General features: G+C 37.0%; 1 protein-coding gene across 15 annotated transcripts in view; it reads left to right on the plus strand.

Moving 5' to 3' along the window:
- The window catches only part of SYNE1 (spectrin repeat containing nuclear envelope protein 1), a 280640-nt gene that overhangs the window by 207116 nt on the left and 54517 nt on the right, over positions 1 to 19007 (plus strand). For all 15 annotated transcript variants that reach the window (XM_083856114.1, XM_083856125.1, XM_083856128.1 and 12 more), the window contains 13 exons: positions 892 to 993; positions 2886 to 3005; positions 4505 to 4705; positions 5995 to 6168; positions 6654 to 6785; positions 9501 to 9697; positions 10596 to 10728; positions 11103 to 11285; positions 12135 to 12284; positions 13815 to 13991; positions 14603 to 14758; positions 16762 to 16917; positions 17659 to 17829. In XM_083856114.1, coding sequence (XP_083712240.1) covers positions 892 to 993; positions 2886 to 3005; positions 4505 to 4705; positions 5995 to 6168; positions 6654 to 6785; positions 9501 to 9697; positions 10596 to 10728; positions 11103 to 11285; positions 12135 to 12284; positions 13815 to 13991; positions 14603 to 14758; positions 16762 to 16917; positions 17659 to 17829 — 2052 coding nt within the window. The remainder of the gene's footprint in view (positions 1 to 891; positions 994 to 2885; positions 3006 to 4504; positions 4706 to 5994; positions 6169 to 6653; positions 6786 to 9500; positions 9698 to 10595; positions 10729 to 11102; positions 11286 to 12134; positions 12285 to 13814; positions 13992 to 14602; positions 14759 to 16761; positions 16918 to 17658; positions 17830 to 19007) is intronic.

A 19007-nucleotide genomic window follows, 5' to 3' on the forward strand; every position in this document is an offset into this window, starting at 1 on the left:
CATTAATATATGAAGCCCTTCAGTATGTTTTATTTTTAATTTAAAAACCCATAAATAAAATTTTTAAAAGTATTCCTCATGTTAAGGTCATGTTTAGGTTAAGGTCATCTTTTTATGGATTGTTACTATTAGATTTGCTTTCAAAGTCCATAATCTTTTCTCTGCAGTCTCCCATTTTTTCAATGAAAGACTTCTCTTTGCTGGTGGCAGCAAGGTTGATCAAAATTCATTGCACTATTTTTAGAGATTTTCAGTATTTAAAATAATTACTGAATGTAAAAATAAATACTAAATCATTAGTGCACTTCTTATGTAATACTGTAAGTCTCAGAAAGATGTACTGATAATTTTCTGTTGAGCAAGAAAAAGATAATTGACTGTATTTCAGCAAAATTGTTAAGTGATATTTATCTGTCTGTTCTGACAAAATATTACAAAGGTTTTAGTTTGTGGTTAGCCCTCTAATATGTGGAGGCCTTGTTTTCTTATATGTTATATTTGCTGAAGTTTGTAGTTAAGATAACTTGCCTTAAAAAGTAAAAGCAAGCTTGTTTACAAGCATATGTGGTTGAATAAACTGCACAAGAATGTTTTTGTTACATGGAGGTAATGACCCTTGGTAATTAATTATTTCATTGGAAGGCATTGAAAGTAGAAGTGCATTCAGAAGATATGTTTTAAATATGAGTCACTTTAGCTCTTAGTTTCCATAGCTGGATTTTCAGCAATGTTAAATGTTTTGAGTTGGCTAATTATGGTGCTTTTGGAATAGTTTGAATGCTGTAGTAGTACCACATAATATTTAATGCTTTAAACTTTCTGAAACATGAAATATTTTCCATTTGTTTTGTGCTGTGACTGGTTTTAATTTGTTGGTTTTATCTTCTGTAGAATGATCTGAAGCTCATGTTTACATCGGTGGCCGATAACAAATACTTGGTTCTGCAGAAATTAGCAGAGGCAGCTGACAGACCAGAAACAGAACAAATGCAGGTACTATCATGTATGTGTCACTTGGGGAGAGGGGAAGAGGTTAAGTTTTTATCCAAAGTATAAATGGATTATAGGGAACAGTTGCTTTAAATGGGAGAAGATACATGCTCACATGAAGTATAGGAAAATGAGGATGTCCAGGAGTGTACTACACATAGATATAAGTAAATAAAACAAAAAGGCACAACAACAAAAAAACCCTAGCAAAAGTGTCTCTCTCATCTCCCCAGCTGACCTAGTACCTAGTTATGTTTTACTGGGCAGTATTTGAAAAAAAGAAAAAAAAACTTCAATAAACAAAAAAGGTCCAGAGTTTTGCTAAATTGTTCAACTATTAAACTTTATTAAGAGCCAAAGGCACTTTGCTGTTCACTGGTTTATAGTGACGTCTTTAATGTTACTCTTTTTAATTTAAGACAGTAATTATTTTTTTTTAATCATGAATGGCCTGATGAATAAGTAATTATTTATATAAAAAGTATATCCTGTTTTCTTGTTTCTGTTTTGGCAGTGAGAAAAATGAATTAAATATGCTAAGGGCTACTTTTTGTAAATACTTTTTGTTAGTGGTGTCTGGTGGCAGCAGGTGACTGAATGGAAGAAACTTACCCTTCAGCTAAACAGAAGTACTGGACTTTATATACCTGACATTGAAATTTTGAAAGAGTTTATGTCTCTTGTATGAAAAAGAGAGGTGGCCCTGTATCTTTCTTTTCTATTTTCAGTGATGCCAAACATCAGCAAAACTATTTCCAGTATGATTAATTTAACTACCAGCTAGGAAAACAGTGTGGTAACAAAAGCAAGTGAAACTATTTGTTTCAGAAAATCTCCCTTAGCTGATATGACAGTCACGTTTAAAAGCATTGCTGCTTGTTCAGTATGTGATTAGGAAAGTAGAAATAAGGTCCCTAATCATCCTGGTGACTTAAGTTGCAGGAAGTGGAATTTAGTGACTGTATTGTGCAAACTCCATGCTGCTGACAAGCAGGAGTTCTACTTCGTGTACATAGTTTAAAAGTATTTGGATAGGAGGTTGCCATGGAAGAGCCTCAAAAAAAGACTTTAAGTACAGGAATCTACTTCACACTTTTAACTTTGTTATAATCTGCATGTGTTACTTCAGCAGAGACCTAGGGAAACTTGTAGCTTCCATTGGAAAAACTCATAGCACTTGCAAATTCCAGTCTGTGTTCTTAAGCTGTAGTTTTCCAAGTGTGAAATGGGAGGTACAAGTGTTTTTCCCTAACAGTAATTGTGGCCCCATCCCCGTCTTGAAAGGGAACTACACACAGCTCTTTGCTTTCCGTACATGGGTTTGGCTGAGGGTGGGCACTTTGTTGTAGCACTGGATGATCATAGAGATGTTTTGGTTGTTGGAATGTCTTGTATAGATCAAAAGTATGGGCTTGATTTGGTTTTTACAGTAAGTTGTATGTATTTTTTTCTTGCTACCAGCAAGATTCTGGGGAAGGAGAAGGAAACAGGAAGGTCATTTGCTTGGTGCTCAGAGATGACAGGAATGAGGGCTAATAAAAAAAATTATTGAAATGACATTGTTGCATTAAAAAAAAATATTTTGGTCCTCTGCTATATAGTTAAAAGCACAGAAAATCATAGTGATGTTTGGTATAAAAAATACTAAGCATAGTATTTTATATGATATTAAAACAGCTTGTTATTAAAAAGTAAGAATGATAAGCTTATTTAACGTTAAGAAAAAAATTGGGCTCTCCCAACTTTTAATTAATACGTTTCCTGCATAGCATCCTTTAAAATTTCAGCACATTGAAGGTGTGATTAGTACTGCAAGCAGAAAAGAATATGATGATAGGCCAGCTACACTACCGTTATTGAAACTTAAAGCTAAGCAGTGTAATTTTCATATACAGGTCATACTGCAGGCAGAAGAAGGTTTAAAGGAACTAGATGCTGGAATCAATGAATTAAAGAAGCGTATAGACAAGCTACAAATTGACCAACCCACTGTACAGGAGTTGTCTAAGATCCAGGTATGGTTCATTAGTTCTATCCCAGACTTGTCCATCCTATCACTTTTCTCACCTGTGATATCAAATGAATGCTTTGTTTTATTGTTCATAAGGCAGTTTAGGAAAAGGAATTAAAAGGCATTTCAGCATATATAAAAGATTGTGTTCTCTGTGGTTCACCTCGTTTTACATTTTTGCTTCTTCAGATTTTCTAACATCTCTGATATAAGCAGTATTAATTGTAAAAATATACAAAACCATGTTTTCTGTCAGCTCTCTTCCACTCCCTTTTCACACAGATGATGTTATTAAACATGTAAACATAAATTTGTCTGCTGAAGGTTCATCCCTGTTCTCACCAGTGTCTCAAGATCTGCGGTTTAGTACTGTCTCACGTCTGTCATTTAAAGAAGGAAATTACTAAAGGAGGATAGAGGGTGAAGTGAGACCTGAAAATGGAAATGTTCTGCTTTTGTTAGAACACCTCTCATGTCCATACATATGGGCAATTGATCCACAAATTCTGTAAAGCTGTTGAAAGTCCTTTTTGAGTAGTTTGGCTGATGCAGGGGAATGCTTGAGGAAATATCCATGAGAAAATTTATGACTGAATTTTACCATTTACAATGGCATAATAAATTGGAAGCAGATAAAATGAATGAAACTAGACCATGAACTTATTAAACCAACAAGACAGTGATATCAATTAAAAATGAATGGCTAAGAAATAAATCGCTAAGAAATGTGTCTTTTGGCCAGTTCTTTATCCTTTTGGTCTTAGCACCTCCTCCTGGTTTGCTTGGGGGTTTTTGAGGTTTTTTTGTTCTCAGTTTATATGCTATTATGTGCCCCCTCCTCTTCATTTCAGCTTCTAGAAAAGCCTTCCTTTGGCTTTTTCTGACAGTTTTGATTCTAACAATTTTCTGTTTAAGGCTAAGAGAGCCATCTGCAGTCTAAGCGTGGGCACTTTGTTGTAGCACTGGATGATCATAGAGATGTTTTGGTTGTTGGAATGTCTTGTATAGATCAAAAATATGGGCTTGATTTGGTTTTTACAGTAAGTTGTATGTATTTTTTCTTGCTACCAGCAAGATTCTGGGGAAAGAGAAGGAAACAAATCTGACTTTGAGATGCCTGTGGTCTGTATCCATGATGGAATCCATGCAATGCTCTGCATTATAAAAAGTAAAATGCAAACAGCATGTACATTGCATGGTAGTCACTGGTTTTTGATGCATTAAGCCAAATCTTTGCTACTTACATTAAGCCTTTTGAATTCTTCTGGGTTTTTTTCCCCAAGTGCATATACTTTAAAGAGTAGCAGGTCTTGGTTACTTTTTCTGTCTTGAAATGGTGAGTTAATTTATCAATGAAGTCAGTATGTCTGCAAACTCTTTCTGAGCTGGAAATAAATGTTGCTCTACTAGTATTCACAGAGAGTACAGAGACAGTAAGGTTGCTTCTAGGAAGACATGTAAAGTGTGAAATAAGAATCACCATTGCTGCCCTTTGCCCCCCAGGATAAGTATGATGAGCTGCTGATGATCATTGGATCCAGACAGAGTGACCTGAATCAGAATATGGCTCTGAAGAGGCAGTATGAGCGGGCTTTGCAGGACTTGGCTGACCTGGTAGAAACAGGCCAAGAAAAAATGGCTGGTGACCAGAAAATGATTGTTTCTTCCAAGGAAGAGGTTCAGTCACTGCTTGAAAAACATAAGGTAAGAAACCGGGATATATTTCAGGACTAGTGTTGACCGTTAGCTCGTTGTCATGGTTTAGCCCCAGTGGGAAAGTTAGAACCACCCAGCTGCTTCCTTCTTATGTGTTCCTTCCTTGGGGAGAAAGAGAATCAGAAATAAAAAGTTAAGCCTTGTGGGTTGAGAGATGAATGCTAATAGCACTAATGATAAAAATAATTGAAATAGTAAATATAACTGTAATGGACAGGAGAGAGAGAAATAAACACAAGAGAAATAAATTAGGTAAAATACAGTTGTTCACCACTGTATTGATGTGATAGTGATGGTTCAGTTCACTAACCAGCCAGAAAAACCCAGACAAACCAGGACAACTACCTCCTGAACAATAGCCAGCCTGTCCCCAAGAAGAAATCAACAGCTTCCAGACAGCTCCCCCCAGTTTATATACTGACCGTGATCCTTTTTTGTATGGAATATCCTTTTGGCCTGTTCAGGTCAGCTGTCCTGATGGTCCCTCCAGGCTCCTCACACACCTCCTCACTGGCAGAGCAAGGGAAACTGACAAGTCCTTGACTTGGTAAACACTACTCAGTGTAACTTGGTAAACAAAACATCAGTGTGTCATCAACATTATTCTGGTAGTAAAGCCAAAACACAGTAACTGTACAGCTACTAAAAAACCAATAAACTCTATCCCAGCTGAAACCAGGGCACTTATGAAGAGCAAATTGCTAATCTGTTTCTGAGGATTCAGGAGCTTTTCAGAATGGTGGGCCAGACTGTATTTTATATTGGAGCCAGTGAACTGTTCTGACAGACTGAATTTCAAATGCTTTGTTGAAGGTCAACCCAGATAGATTGCATTATTTTCATTATCCTAATAACAAGTTCCTAGTATTGTCCTGTCATGCCACATAGCAATTTCAGCCACCACTCCATTTATTTTCAACAGAAATTTACATTTGGTAATGGCACCCACAAATAGGATAAGTACTTTCCACATTTTCATTAGGCAGAAATTTTGGGGGTTGTTTCTCTGATTTAAGCTGGTTTTATTTATGGAATGAGGGTCACGATGGAATTTGTGTGGAAAGAATGACTGACTCCTTTCTTTGAGTAGGCCATTGTCCTCTTTAAATTATGCTGGATTTCATGAAATGTTGTGAAGTGAAAGGTTTACCTAATTCTATGTAGATACTTGATTGTACTGCTGACGTCTTAAAATGTTCTTTTAGTAGAAATGAATTGAGTAACAATTGCACTTTCTCTTTTCTGTTCTCCCTCTCCCTCACATCTGAATTTTTCAGGAGTATTTTCAAGGGTTGGAGTCTCACATGATCCTGACAGAAACACTTTTTAGAAAGATGAGTAGCCTTGCCCTCTTGAAGGAAACTCAGTCACATTCAGAGATAATGACACGAGCTTCAGCTGTATTAAAGCTGGCTCATAAACGAGGTGTGGAGCTGGAATACATTCTAGAGGTGAGAATTTTTGTGACCTTTTTATACTTCCATTGTGGTCAATCACCAGGATATTCTATAATGCTAATTTCCTGTGCTTGGACAGAATTGATGAGCATCAATCCATTTTTGCATACACACAAAGCAGTGATAGACTACATGCAGTCTTTTCTATTTAACTGTTGTGACCCTTAGGTGGCAAAAGTTGTGTTCCTCTAAGTCTAAAGAGCTGCTTAGCTGTAGCTGGCTAAGGAAAGCATGACAGTTTCATCTATGAGTTCTTACCAGAAGTTGAGCTTGGCACAGGGATGGTGTCTTTTTACAGGTTAACTGGACATTTGTACTGTTATTTCCGTACTTCCACAACCATGTAGCAAGCTGTAGGACTTCAGATTAAAAAAAAAAAATAATTTAAAAAAAAAAAAAAAAAAAAAAAAAAAAAAAAAAAAAAAAGTAATTTCTAGATACCTTTATTCACCATATACATGGATAATTTGTGCTTGTAGACCTGGATGCATCTGGATGAAGATTACCAGGAGCTCACCAGCCAGCTGGAGTCTGTTGAAGGAAACATCCCCACTGTTGGTTTGGTAGAAGAGACAGAGGACAGGCTTACAGATCGGATTACACTTTTTCAGGTTGGCGCTTTGTAGACATTCTCTGCAGAAAAGAGGGGTTAAAGGGATCTCTGCTGTGTCTTGTCCAGCCTTCCACTTGAAGCACTATAGTTGTCATGAGCTGGATTAGCAATAGCTTTGGAAACCTCAAAAGATGGAGATCCCACAGCTGGCCAGGGGACCAGTTGCAGTTCTGCACCACCATGTTCTATGAAAGATTTTTTGTAATGCCCAGTCAGTAACATCAACTTTCAGCTTGTCACCAGTGTCCTTTTTATATTGTGTAGCACTACTGAGGAGCATTTACCTCTATCACCTTTTTAATTCTACTGCAAACAGTAGACTTTGTTAGACTGGCCCTTCGCCTCCTGTTTGTCAATCTAAAGCAAGTACATTTCTCACAGCCTCTTTGTGAAGGACGTGCTTTAGGTCCCTAAATAACCTAGGGCTCTGCATCAGACCCTGACTACTTCCTTCTTCCTCTGCTTAGTGAGAGATGGGTCAGAGCACAATCAGATGGAGTAGTTGTGGCCTCATCAGCATCGTCTAGATGAGGATAATAAAGTAACTTAATCTGGTTGTTCACAGTCCTAATATAGGCCAGTGCTGTGGCTTGCCTTATAAGCTGCCAGGTTAAATATACTACTAATATCCTTCCTAACCTCTACTGAGAAATGCTGCTAGTCAACCCAAGGTGCAGAAGCTACATTTCTTCAGTCTTCCAAGGTTTCTGCTGTCTCCAAGCTCAAGTTTGGTAAAGAGTCTCTGTAATCAGTCTGCTGTTTTTGTCCCAACCACTCTCCCGACATTAGTGTCACCCACAAATTTACTGAGCGAACGCTGTCTGCTATAATCTGTGCCATTAAAGATGTTGAAGATATTTGGGATAAAATATCAATAATCTCTGGAGTACTCTGCGCATTGCAACCTGCCACCCAGGCATCAAGATCCCTAGATCCCTAGAATTGGGACTGGTAATGCTGCTCATTTTCAGCCCACCAAGCAGCCCATTTATCCAGCCTGAGGTCTCTCTGCTGTTAGAGGAGGGTCCTGTGGGAGATGGTGTCAAATGCCATCCTGAAGTCAGTCTGATCCACAGAGACAGTAATTTTGTCATAAAAGGGCTGGTAGTGAATTTAAGTTGAATATTCCTGGTCACCTCTTGATCCTTTTTGTCATTGAAAATGGAATCCAGGAGGATGTGCTCCATGATATTTCCAGAGCACAAGATGAGGCTGAGCAGTCTGTGGTTCCTCAAATTGCCTTCCTCCCCAAATGCAACAAGTAGTTTAAATACAGGTTTTCTACCACATCCCATTTCTTTGGTCAAGTGCCTTGTTTTCGTCTCCTTATACTAGATATTTTATTTGGGAGTTTTTAATTCTCCTTTTTGTTTTACCGGAAAATGTCTGTCAAATTTTTCTTGAAAATTGACTTCTTGTTGTTATCTTTTTTAGTTGCTTTACCAGACAGATTTTTGCTTTTCCAATGATATGAGGACAACTTAAGCAATCTATTGTGTGGAGGGATTGTTTTGGTTTTGTTTGATGCTAGGCATTGTTCGTGTTGGTCCTGACCCTAAATTAGTTTTCTTCCTTTGTTTTTCTTTTCAGTTACATAAACTAGGTTGTTCAAATCCAGATTCTTGTATTCTGTTATGTCATAGATTTTATTAATTCACTGCATTTAGCTTTAAAATCCATCATAATAAATTTATGATTATCTTAGCATTTTTTTAAGCCACTGTCTAGGAATTCTTTTTGTATATATGTTATGTGTAAATACACAGACTCACACATATATAAAGATAATTTTTTAAAATCTATTAAAAACTCTGTGAAAGAGGAAATAAGAGTGATAGAAAGCTCATGTACTCACTACAAGATTGGTAGTTTTGTGCCCTGTATATTCAGATTACTTTCATCAGAACTGAAAAATGGGAAGGCATGTACATTTTATGCTCAAGTCTATACCCATGTGCAGATGTTCTGAAAATCCATACTATTTGCATAATGAGTGGAGTTTAGCAGGTATATCTGCCCACATGTACAAATGCTTTATCCATCCACAAGTCACCATTTAAATAAAATTTGTCTGAGTTCCAGGTTGATTCTCAGTAATAGTATTAACAGCCTTTCCTTTTTCGTCACCTTTTTTGCTTTCTTGTGCAATAAAAATCAGTCTCTCTGTTCAGGGATTTGGATGGATGGAGTGATCTTCTGTTTTGTATCCATGAAGAGCAGGAGGGTAGATCAGTAAAAGAGTAAGATGTCCAGAGAGCTGATGATAGGCATTGGAAGGGCTGAAGAGGGAACCACTGTTCATAATTTTATATTGGACATCTTTAATGTTCATTGCAGTAGATGGTATGTTTTCAGCAGATGGTAAAGTAAGTTCTGGTATTTTAATCAGTTTCTATCAGAAATGATGTTGCCCCACAAAGATTCTTTTCAAGTATAGAATATCTACACGAAGGAGGAGTTCATCATAAGGAGGAACCAGTGGACATATTGACATGATTGGGTTTGTGGCAGCATGGTCAACTTTTGAGCAGATTACCTGCATGATGGTTCTTAGGGAGTTCTAGAGCTGGAGCAGAGGAAAAATTTGATGGTCTGTGGTGGCACTGGATATACAAATTACATTAAAGCATATCGCATTAAAAGGAAACTATATGTTGAGAAAGTGTGGTGGCAGAGACCTGTAGTTATCTAACCATCTCCTCTGTCATTACAGCATCTGAGATCTAACCTGACTGAATACCAGCCTAAATTATACCAAGTGCTAGATGATGGGAAGAGGCTCCTTTTTTCTGTTAGCTGCTCAGAACTTGAAGGTCAACTGAACCAACTAGGAGAACGCTGGTTAAGTAACACCAGCAAAGTCACCAAGGAGCTTCACAGGCTGGAGACAATACTGAAGCACTGGACAAGGTAATGCTGATTTAATGGTAAATGTAAAGTTCTTCACCTGTGCTTTTCAGGTCAAAGCCATTCTGGACCCAGACAGTTGATTCAACATTTAAAAGAAAGTACTTTGAGCTGTATATCATAATTCAACTGCTCTTCTGTTCCATAGAAGTGCTGTTGTGCTCTCTCATTTGTACTAAAACGTGTAGTAGATTAGAGCTGGTGTGAGGAAATTCTTTCTTATATGATTAATTTAGAAGCCCCATGTGTATACAAGTTGATAAGAAAAGTGTGTTTTGGTGGGTTCCGTGAGTATCCTCAGCGTGTTTTAGTGGATGCATTGCAGCTTCTGGGTTCTTGTGGGTCTGTGTCATTGCATAAGTGGAAGGGAGCTTTTGCTACCTTGCTAATGTTCATATGCTACATTTGAAATTAATTATCTAATTGGTATAAAAGCTTCATCTATGAATCCCTGGCTTATTATATGTGGACACTCATATTCTGGTATCTCATTAGTTGCTTGGCATGTGAAATGATATGGAGATGGTTTCTAAAAAAAAAAAAAAAAAATTACATTTCTGCTCTGAGATACTTTTTAGGAAGACTGAGCCTTCTAATGGAAGTGAAAAGTCTGTTTATGTGCATTGGATGGGGTTACAGCTTGTCCAGAGAGGTTGGGGACCTGTTTACTATCCTTTATTAAACTTTTTTCTAAAGGGAAAACTAAGGCACTGTTACAAATTGTGAGCATAGTGGCCAAAATAGAAGCTTCCTGATACCATGCCTGTCTGTAAAATTAAATTACATTTTTCTGAAATTTGATAAAAAATAAAATTTCAAGTCTGGCATTCATATCTTTCTCTAACACATGGAGGCAAAAAGTGGCGATGACTGTTTCCTTCTTCTTTAAACATCTTCCCAGGTATCAGAGTGAATCAAATGAATTGACACAGTGGTTGCAGTCTGCAAAGGACCGACTTGACTTTTGGAGTCAGCAGTCTTTGACTGTTCCTCAGGAACTAGAAACTGTCCGAGACCACCTGAACTCCTTTTTGGTAAGTTGTTCATGAGCTCAGGACACCTATTTCTCTCCAATTACAATTAAATAGTTCCTTAATCAAATGGTTAAACTTCTTCTCATCATTGATGAGTATGTATGAAGCTGTTTTTCAAAAGGCTGTTGTGTATACACATTAAGCACTTCTTTGTTATATGCAAGGATTATATATATTGAGGATTCTGGAAACAAAATGGTTTTGTGACTGAACACAATTTTTGTTCTAACTTATTCTGAAGGATAGCTGATGAATACTAATAGAATGTACATATTTTAAAGGGAAAGGAGGATATTTTTAGCTTTCTGAGGTTCTAAAACTCTAAGTAAAAAAAAATACTTAATTATTTCCACAAAAAATATTTCTGCTTACAGGAGTTTTCAAAAGAAGTGGATGCTAAATCATCGCAGAAATCTTCTGTCCTGAGTACTGGGAACCAACTCCTCAGGCTTAAGAAAGTAGATACAGCTGCATTGCGTGCAGGGTTGTCCCACATCGAAACCCAGTGGACAGAGCTTCTCACACAAATCCCAGCAGTACAAGAGAAGTTGCACCAGGTAAAAAAGTCAGCAATGGTCTTTGATTCCAGAAAACTAAGACTGTACAATTGGCACTGACTAGTTGCTTCCTTCCTCAATTTGTCCATGTGAGGAAAGATAAGAAAAAAGTTATTCCTGTTTTGTTGTGGGAATGCTTATGCTTAGATTTTAATTCTGCCTGTCTAGTACCCATCAGTGTCAGTTTCAGACTTCATAGTTACATTCATTAAATTTTAACCAAAGAACAGGTGAGGGATTTTTCCAACACATTGGTATGCTTTCTGGAAAGAAGGATTTCATATCCTTGTGCCCTGCCAAGTTTGGATAGTGATTTTGTTCAAATTGAATAGGTTAGGTTCAAGTCTGTTTGTCTTTCTTGTCTGAAAGACAAAATAGATCTAAAAATATTCTTGATTTTTGCTAGTATGTGAAGGCATATAGGAGGCTTTTGATTGTGTAGTTTCGGGGTTTTAATGCTGTAATACTGAACTTAGAGAATTATACTGGTTGAAAAGTTGCCTTAAGATATATAGTTGCTAGGGGGTTATTTGTGTAAGCTATTGCTTTAGTTTATAATTTAGAATGCTCTCAGAGTTAATAATAACTTTTTTTATAGGGAGAGAGGAAGGGTCACAAATCTTAACTGAGTCTGTGATAGTGAACAAAACAATGTCATTCTGTAGTTCTCTTAATTGTCTTGTAATGCAAAATATATATGTCCACCTAACAATGTCATAGAACATATTCTTGAGTAATTAAATGCAGGCAAGCAATACCCTGTCAACTACTGAAACAATGTTAATGCAAAGCAAGGAATTCTTACCGATTTTCTTCACAACGTGAGTTTTAAGTCTGTTATCTCAACAGCTCCAGATGGACAAAATTCCTTCTCGCCATGCCATCACTGAAGTTATGAGCTGGATTTCACTAATGGAAAATGTAATTCAGCAGGATGAAGAAAATATAAAAAATGTAGTAGGACAGAAAGCAATCCAGGGTTACGTCCAGAAGTACAAGGTACTGAGTGGCAATTATTAATTTTTCTTTTGAATTATCCCCATTATTACCACAATTAAATATATAGAAATATGTAAAATATAAGTGATTTAGGGAAAAAAAATCACCAACTTTGTGAAGTGGTTGGAATTGTACACAAGTTAGAACTGCAAAATATTTGATACTGTGGAAAAGAAGCCAAAATGATTTTTACTCTGCTGTTTACTTATGGCAGGAATATAGTTTTTAATATGTTTCCCTTAATTTCTAGGAAAATCCAAATCAATATGGACATTTTTAAACCTTATTAGATCTGTCAGAGTGGATGCAGTACTCCAGGCAGGGTCTTGCAAGAGCAGAGCAAAGGGGCATAATCACCTCCCTCCAACTGCTGGCCACTACTCTCTTGAAGAAGCCCATGATGCAGATGGGCTTCTGGGGTGTGAGCACACCCTGTTGACTTATGTCCAGCTTTTTATCCATGAGAACTCCCAAATCCTTCTCTGCAGGGCTGTTCCCAACGAGTTAATCTCCCCAGCCCAGGTGCAGCACCTTGCACTTGGACTGGTTGAACTCCATGAGGTTCTCACGGGTCTAGTTCTCAAGTTTGTCCAAGTCCCCTGGATGACATCCATTCTTTAGCTGTATTTACTGAGCTGCTCAGCTTCATGTCCTTTACAGACTTGCTGAGGATACATTTGATCTCACTGTGTCATTGATAAAGGTATTAAAGTGCACAGCCACAAAGTAGAGCTCTGAGGTACACACCACTCATCACTGGTCTCCACATGAACACAGAGCCACTGACCAAAGGTCTCTGGCTGCATCTACCCAGCCAAATCCCTATCCACAGAATAGTCCCCCCTTCAAACCTGTGTCTCTCTCATTTGGAGATAAAGACATCATTTGAGACTGTGTCAAAAGCCTTACAGAATTCTAGGTAGATGGCATCAGTCAGTCTTCTCTTGCTGACTGGTGCAGTCATTTCATAGTCATTTATTTAATAGAAGGCCATTTGGTCAGGCACAGTCTGCCCTTAGTAAAGCTGTTCTGGCTGTCTTGGGTTATGCCCTTGGCTTGTATGTGCCTTAACATTGCTTCCATGAGGAACCATGATCTTCCCAGACACAGAAGTGAGCCTAATCAGTCTGTAGTTACCCAGATCTTCTTTCTTCCCTTTTTAAAGATAGGAGCAATGTTTTCCCTTTTCCAGTCATTGAGTATTTGCCTGACCACCATGGCTTTTCAAATGTGATGGAAAGTAGATTGGCAGTATCAGTCATCTCCCTCAGGATCCTGGGATGCATCTCATCAGGTCCCATAAACTTGTGCCTATTGAGCTTCATCTAGTGGTGCTGAACCTGCTCTTTGCTTACAGTGGGAGGTACTTGTTTTCTAATTCCTGGTCAATTGCTAAAAAAGCCTTCTAGTTGAATTGTGATAAAGATGTATCTGTTACACACTTTTCCTCTGTTTTGCAGGAAAATGAGAAATTATGGTACTCTCATTCTGCTCTGTTTATTCTGTTTGTTTTTGGTTTTTTTCCCCTAGGGTTTCAAGATAGATTTAAATTGCAAACAGTTGACTGTCGACTTTGTGAACCAATCAGTGCTACAAATCAGCAGCCAGGATGTTGAAAGCAAACGCAGTGACAAAACTGATTTTGCAGAGCAGCTTGGAGCAATGAACAGACGTTGGCAGATCTTGCAAGGCCTGATAACAGAAAAGGTAAAGAAAAAAACCTAACTGCTCTGGAGTAAACTTTCAAAATGCATAGAACAATAGGATTATAATGGTTGGAAGCCTCTGCAGGTCATCTAGATCAATCTCTCGCTCAAACTGAGCTAGCATTACTCTTAGATCAGAGGGGACTTGGTTTTTTGAATCTTGAAAATTTCCAAGGAGAGATTCCACAAACTCTTCTGGATAATTGATTCATGCTTAACCACTCTGATGGGGGACAGGTTTTTGTCTTGTTCCCAATCAGAATTTCCCATGTTGCAACTGTTGTGACTGTTGTATCTTCTTCTTTTACTGAGTATCTCCCACAATAGTCTGCCTCTACTTTCCCCGTGCCTTCCTATAAGGAGTGGACAGCACAGTGAGATAATTCCTTTCCCCTCTTTTCCCCAAGCTAAATGAAGCCAGGGTTATTATTAATTCTGTTTAAAATACTAGATATATTTAAATTTGAATGTATATACAGTTTTTGAATTCTGAAAGCAATTCAACTGAATTGCAAGAAGGCACTACTTTGCATTGGTCTTCAATGATTTATATAATTGACCCAACAATGAAGATAATTGTATGAGAAAGTATATACTCATTTTTCTTTGCAGATCCAGCTCTTGGAGAGTCTGCAGGAATCCTGGGCAGAATATGAAAATAATGTGCAGTGCCTAAAAACTTGGTTTGAAACTCAAGAGAAGAAGCTGAAACAGCAGCAAAAAATTGGAGACCAGGCTTCAGTGCAGAATGCTTTGAAAGACTGTCAGGTAATGTCTAATTATAATAGTGTCATCTTTGCAAGGGTTTGAAACAACACTTCATAAATCCATGTGAAATCTTCAAATTGGTGAAGTGAGTGACTCAACTTTTCTTGACTTCAGTAAAGGAGAGATTTCACTCCTAAGGTGCAAGCAATAAAAGAGGAAGAAGGAGCTAGAATGTCTCAAAGTTGCTTAAGACCACCTAAAATCATCATTATTTTTACATTGGACATTTCAAAGCATGCCAGGCATACTTTTTTGTTTTGTTTTGTTTTGTTTTTGAAATATTTAACTATCCAGAAAAGGAAAGAGAGTCATGATTATAATGTGCAAAGATGAGATGAGGCAAAGTGCAGCTATGAATGAGTAAAATGAGTATTATGTACATAATGCACTTAAGTTTAAAATCACCACAGCGTTTCACATGGAATTCATACAAGGATGACACAGCAGTGAACTGGGTATCACAGTTGTCTCTGAACATCTTATTCAGAGTACACATATATAAATATTAAGGAGCTTACCTCCAGCCAGAGTTAAAGCTTACAGGTGTATAGGCAGAACAGATACTTTTGGATTTATAGACAAAGGCCTCCACCCACTATCAGGCATCACATAATTTTTGTTCTGAAGAGTTTTGTCCTGCCACATACCATAAAATACATTTCACACCAGATCAAGTTAAAACTCTGTCAGGCCAACTGAATGCACAAAATCTTGATGATCACATCACCATAAAAGGGAGGGAGGAAGTATGTTTATGTGTCTCTCCTGCCTGAATTTAATTAATGAGAAAAATAGAATCTAGCATTCATCTCTTCACAGAGAACAGCTGTAAATTCACATGAAATGCATAAAAGAATTTGCTCTATATTCACTAGTATATTTAAGCCATCTTTGTTTCTGTAAAAGAAATAGGGTGGTTAGGCCAAGTATGTTAGAGGTCAAATTTTTTTCTGAAATTTTTGACCTACATTTTCAATCCGAAAGTCATGTCTGAAGTGCTTAGTTTTAATTCAGGTATCTTTATGTTTTCAGCACAATAAACCCATATACCTGAAGCAACGGTAATTTAACACAGCCTGACATAATCAGCAGTGTGTGCTTGGCTGGAGTTCAAAGCTGAATCTGATTTATCACCTTTTTGGTTCCTTTTGGTCAGGGAAGTTAGCAAATACACTTAGGGAGTTAGTTATGAATGGCCAGACTTTGATCAGCAGAGAAACAAATTGTTTAAGGAATAACTGTGTCAGACACTCCCAGATATCCGGTTCAACTACTTCAAAAGCTGGAGTTTATTTATTAACCAAGGTTAGTTGCTGCTTAGTGTCGTATTAATAAGTGAATTCAACCATTTTTTCCTGTCATAGGTTAGAAAAAATAATGCATCTTTAATTCAGTGACGATTTTTAAATATATTTCCTGGTCTCGGTGTTTGAAACTTTTGCCTGTCTTACGTTCTGAATTTTGGAGCAATCTTGTATGAAGTTAAAGGATGTTTTTAGTGCAAAAATCCACTTTTTGGGAAGTCAAACTTATTATGTTCAACTTAGAAGTGTTTGTGTTGTTGTCAGCTGGTTAAAAATGATGTATTACTCTGGCTGTGTTAATAACAAGTGTTTGGAAGACTAGGGAGAATTTTGCTCCAAATATTTTTCCAACTTTATACAATGTAAAGTCTCATGGCAACAGTTCAATTGTTGTGTTTCGAGATTCATAGGGAGTAAAATTTATTGAAAGACATGTGGTTTCAGGTTGACCAGAGTTCTGCTGTATTCTTTTCTTTCTCTGTTGAGCTGTTTCTCTCAGTAAGGAGAGGCTTGCAGAAAATTACAGAATAACCTGAGATCACATGGTGTACTAATTAAAGTCAAAATATGCCAGGATTTCTCCTATTTTTTAAACTAAGGAGCTTATGGGCGTCTTTTCTATATCACGATATAACTTAGCCAATTAAACAATCAGAAATACTCAGGTATCTTCTTTATTTTTTTTCTTTTTTCCCTTAGGAATTAGAAGAATCAATAAGAACAAAGGAAAAAGAAGTAGAAAATGTAGAACAGAGTGGTCTGTCTTTGGTACAGAACAAGAAAGAAGAAGTCTCTTCTGCTGTTATGAATACACTGAAAGAAATTAACCATTCCTGGGCCAATTTGGATCACATGGTAAATCCATAAGGGGAAAATTACAGCTCTAGGAATAAGGCGTGGAGGAGAGGAAGAGTTAATAGTTGCAGCTGGTGGATTTCTTCTGTGTTGTAGGGGAATAGATTCTGAATCATGTCCTTCTTCCCATCTCTCTGGCCATCAATCCCCAAGTTCGTGTGTACACTCCGCAAAAATGGGTATAATATTTCTTGTTTCAACAATGCTTTTAGTCATTATAATTGAAGCTTTTTAGATGCTTCCTGATATTTAGTGTAAAGGTACCAAATTATCTGTCAGGAATTAACTTTTCAAGCCTACAGATCTCACAGAATAAGGAAGAGATCAGCATTAATTTTCAGCATTCAAAGTTTGATCAACATCTGTCTGCCTTTTCAGGAGGAAAGCACTGTGTTAGTGCTAGCCTCTCTGCTCATTTACATAGGCTGATTTCCTTGCCTTAGGGATATGTGTCGTCTCAACAGATTTCTCTTGATCCTGCTTTGGACCAAAGTAAAATGAATTTTGACATCTTTACAGTCCCTTCCATCCAACCTTTATAAAATGAAGTAGAACTTTATGCTGTTCCCAGTGTAAGCCCAGCTGATAGTTTGTACAAAATTTTCATTATTCAATAGGTTTAAGATTAGGCATGTGGGAGAAGAAGCACGTGAGATTCAAAGGAAGAAAATAATTTAAACAAATCCCAAATAGCTGGAATGCTTTTAATTTACTTTTGTGTTCTTTCCCCCCTTCTCCCAGGTTAGCCAACTGAAGATACTGTTACAATCCGTTCTTGATCAGTGGAGCATTTACAAAGTGGCTTATGAAGAACTGAACAGTTACCTGACAGAAGCCAGATATTCTTTGTCCCGTTTTTATCTTCTTACTGGTTCTCTGGAAGCTGTGAAAGTCCAAGTTGATAAACTTCAGGTGAAAAGAGTTAATTTCACCTAAAATTGCATGGATGCAGATAACTGTAGACTTTGTCTCATAAGAAGTATAAGTAAAGACATACTGGCACATAAAAATCACATGACATAAAGAGAAGACATTATAAACCAGGCACTGCATGTTTCATTTTGCAGAAAAATTAATTTGGGATAGTTGTTTTCTTTTTAAACTTTCAATGCATTTTTTTTAGACTTCTTTATAATTTTTAGCCATATCATCAAATTGCTACAAGTTTTTTAATCATGCTAATGGCTATTAAAACTAAAATTTGTCATCAGGCTTTGGAGCTACAGGTGCAGGATGAGATCACATTTTTAGCCCCCCACCGACCTTGCAGTAGATTGATGATAAAAAAAAAAAATACTCCAGGAGCTGACCCTCATATGTTCAATTAATTTACCATTGTAAAAAAGCATAAAACACAAGGAGATTCCTTTTAAAAATATATAAATTAATAATAATGGAAATAATTTAATTAAATACAAATATTCAATTTATTGTTCTTTACATAAAAATCCTGTTATTTCAACAAAAGTTTTCATCTTTGAAATCAAAAATAATTATGTAAACATTTTCAGATGCCCGAAGTAGAAGAAATTCTGTTGTTCTTATTCTGTTCTTCTGTTAGTATTTACCAGCATATTTAACTTTACATTATAATTTAAATATTTGTTTGATACAAATTCCAGACATATATAAAGCCAAATTATCTAAACATGGACAGCACTTTCCATACCAGAATTTAAAGAATATCCAAGAATGGACTTTACAGCCATTCTTCTAGATTTTACAATTGAAGAGGAGTTGGTAAAACAATAGGTGCAGAAAATTACTTTTTTGCTGATTAAGATTTTGAATATAAATTCAGGGTGAGGTTTTCTGGGCTTTCAAACTGTAACAATATGCATAAAAATATTTAGGTTAAAAAAGAAAAAGGAGCATTTTCAGAGAGTCATAGGGTGGGTAAGACTGGAAGGACCACAGTGGGTCATCCGGTCCGACCTCCCTGCTCAAACAGCATCATCCCAGAGCACATGGCACAGGATTGTGTCCAGATAGTTCTTGAGTATCTCCAGTGAGCGAGAGTTCACACCTTCTCTAGACAATCTGTTCCAGTGCATGGTCACCCACACAGTAATGAAGTTCTTCCTCGTGTT

The sequence above is a fragment of the Zosterops lateralis genome, assembly GCF_965231275.1.
Source record: "Zosterops lateralis genome assembly, chromosome: 3".
Taxonomy (NCBI): Eukaryota; Metazoa; Chordata; class Aves; order Passeriformes; family Zosteropidae; genus Zosterops; species Zosterops lateralis.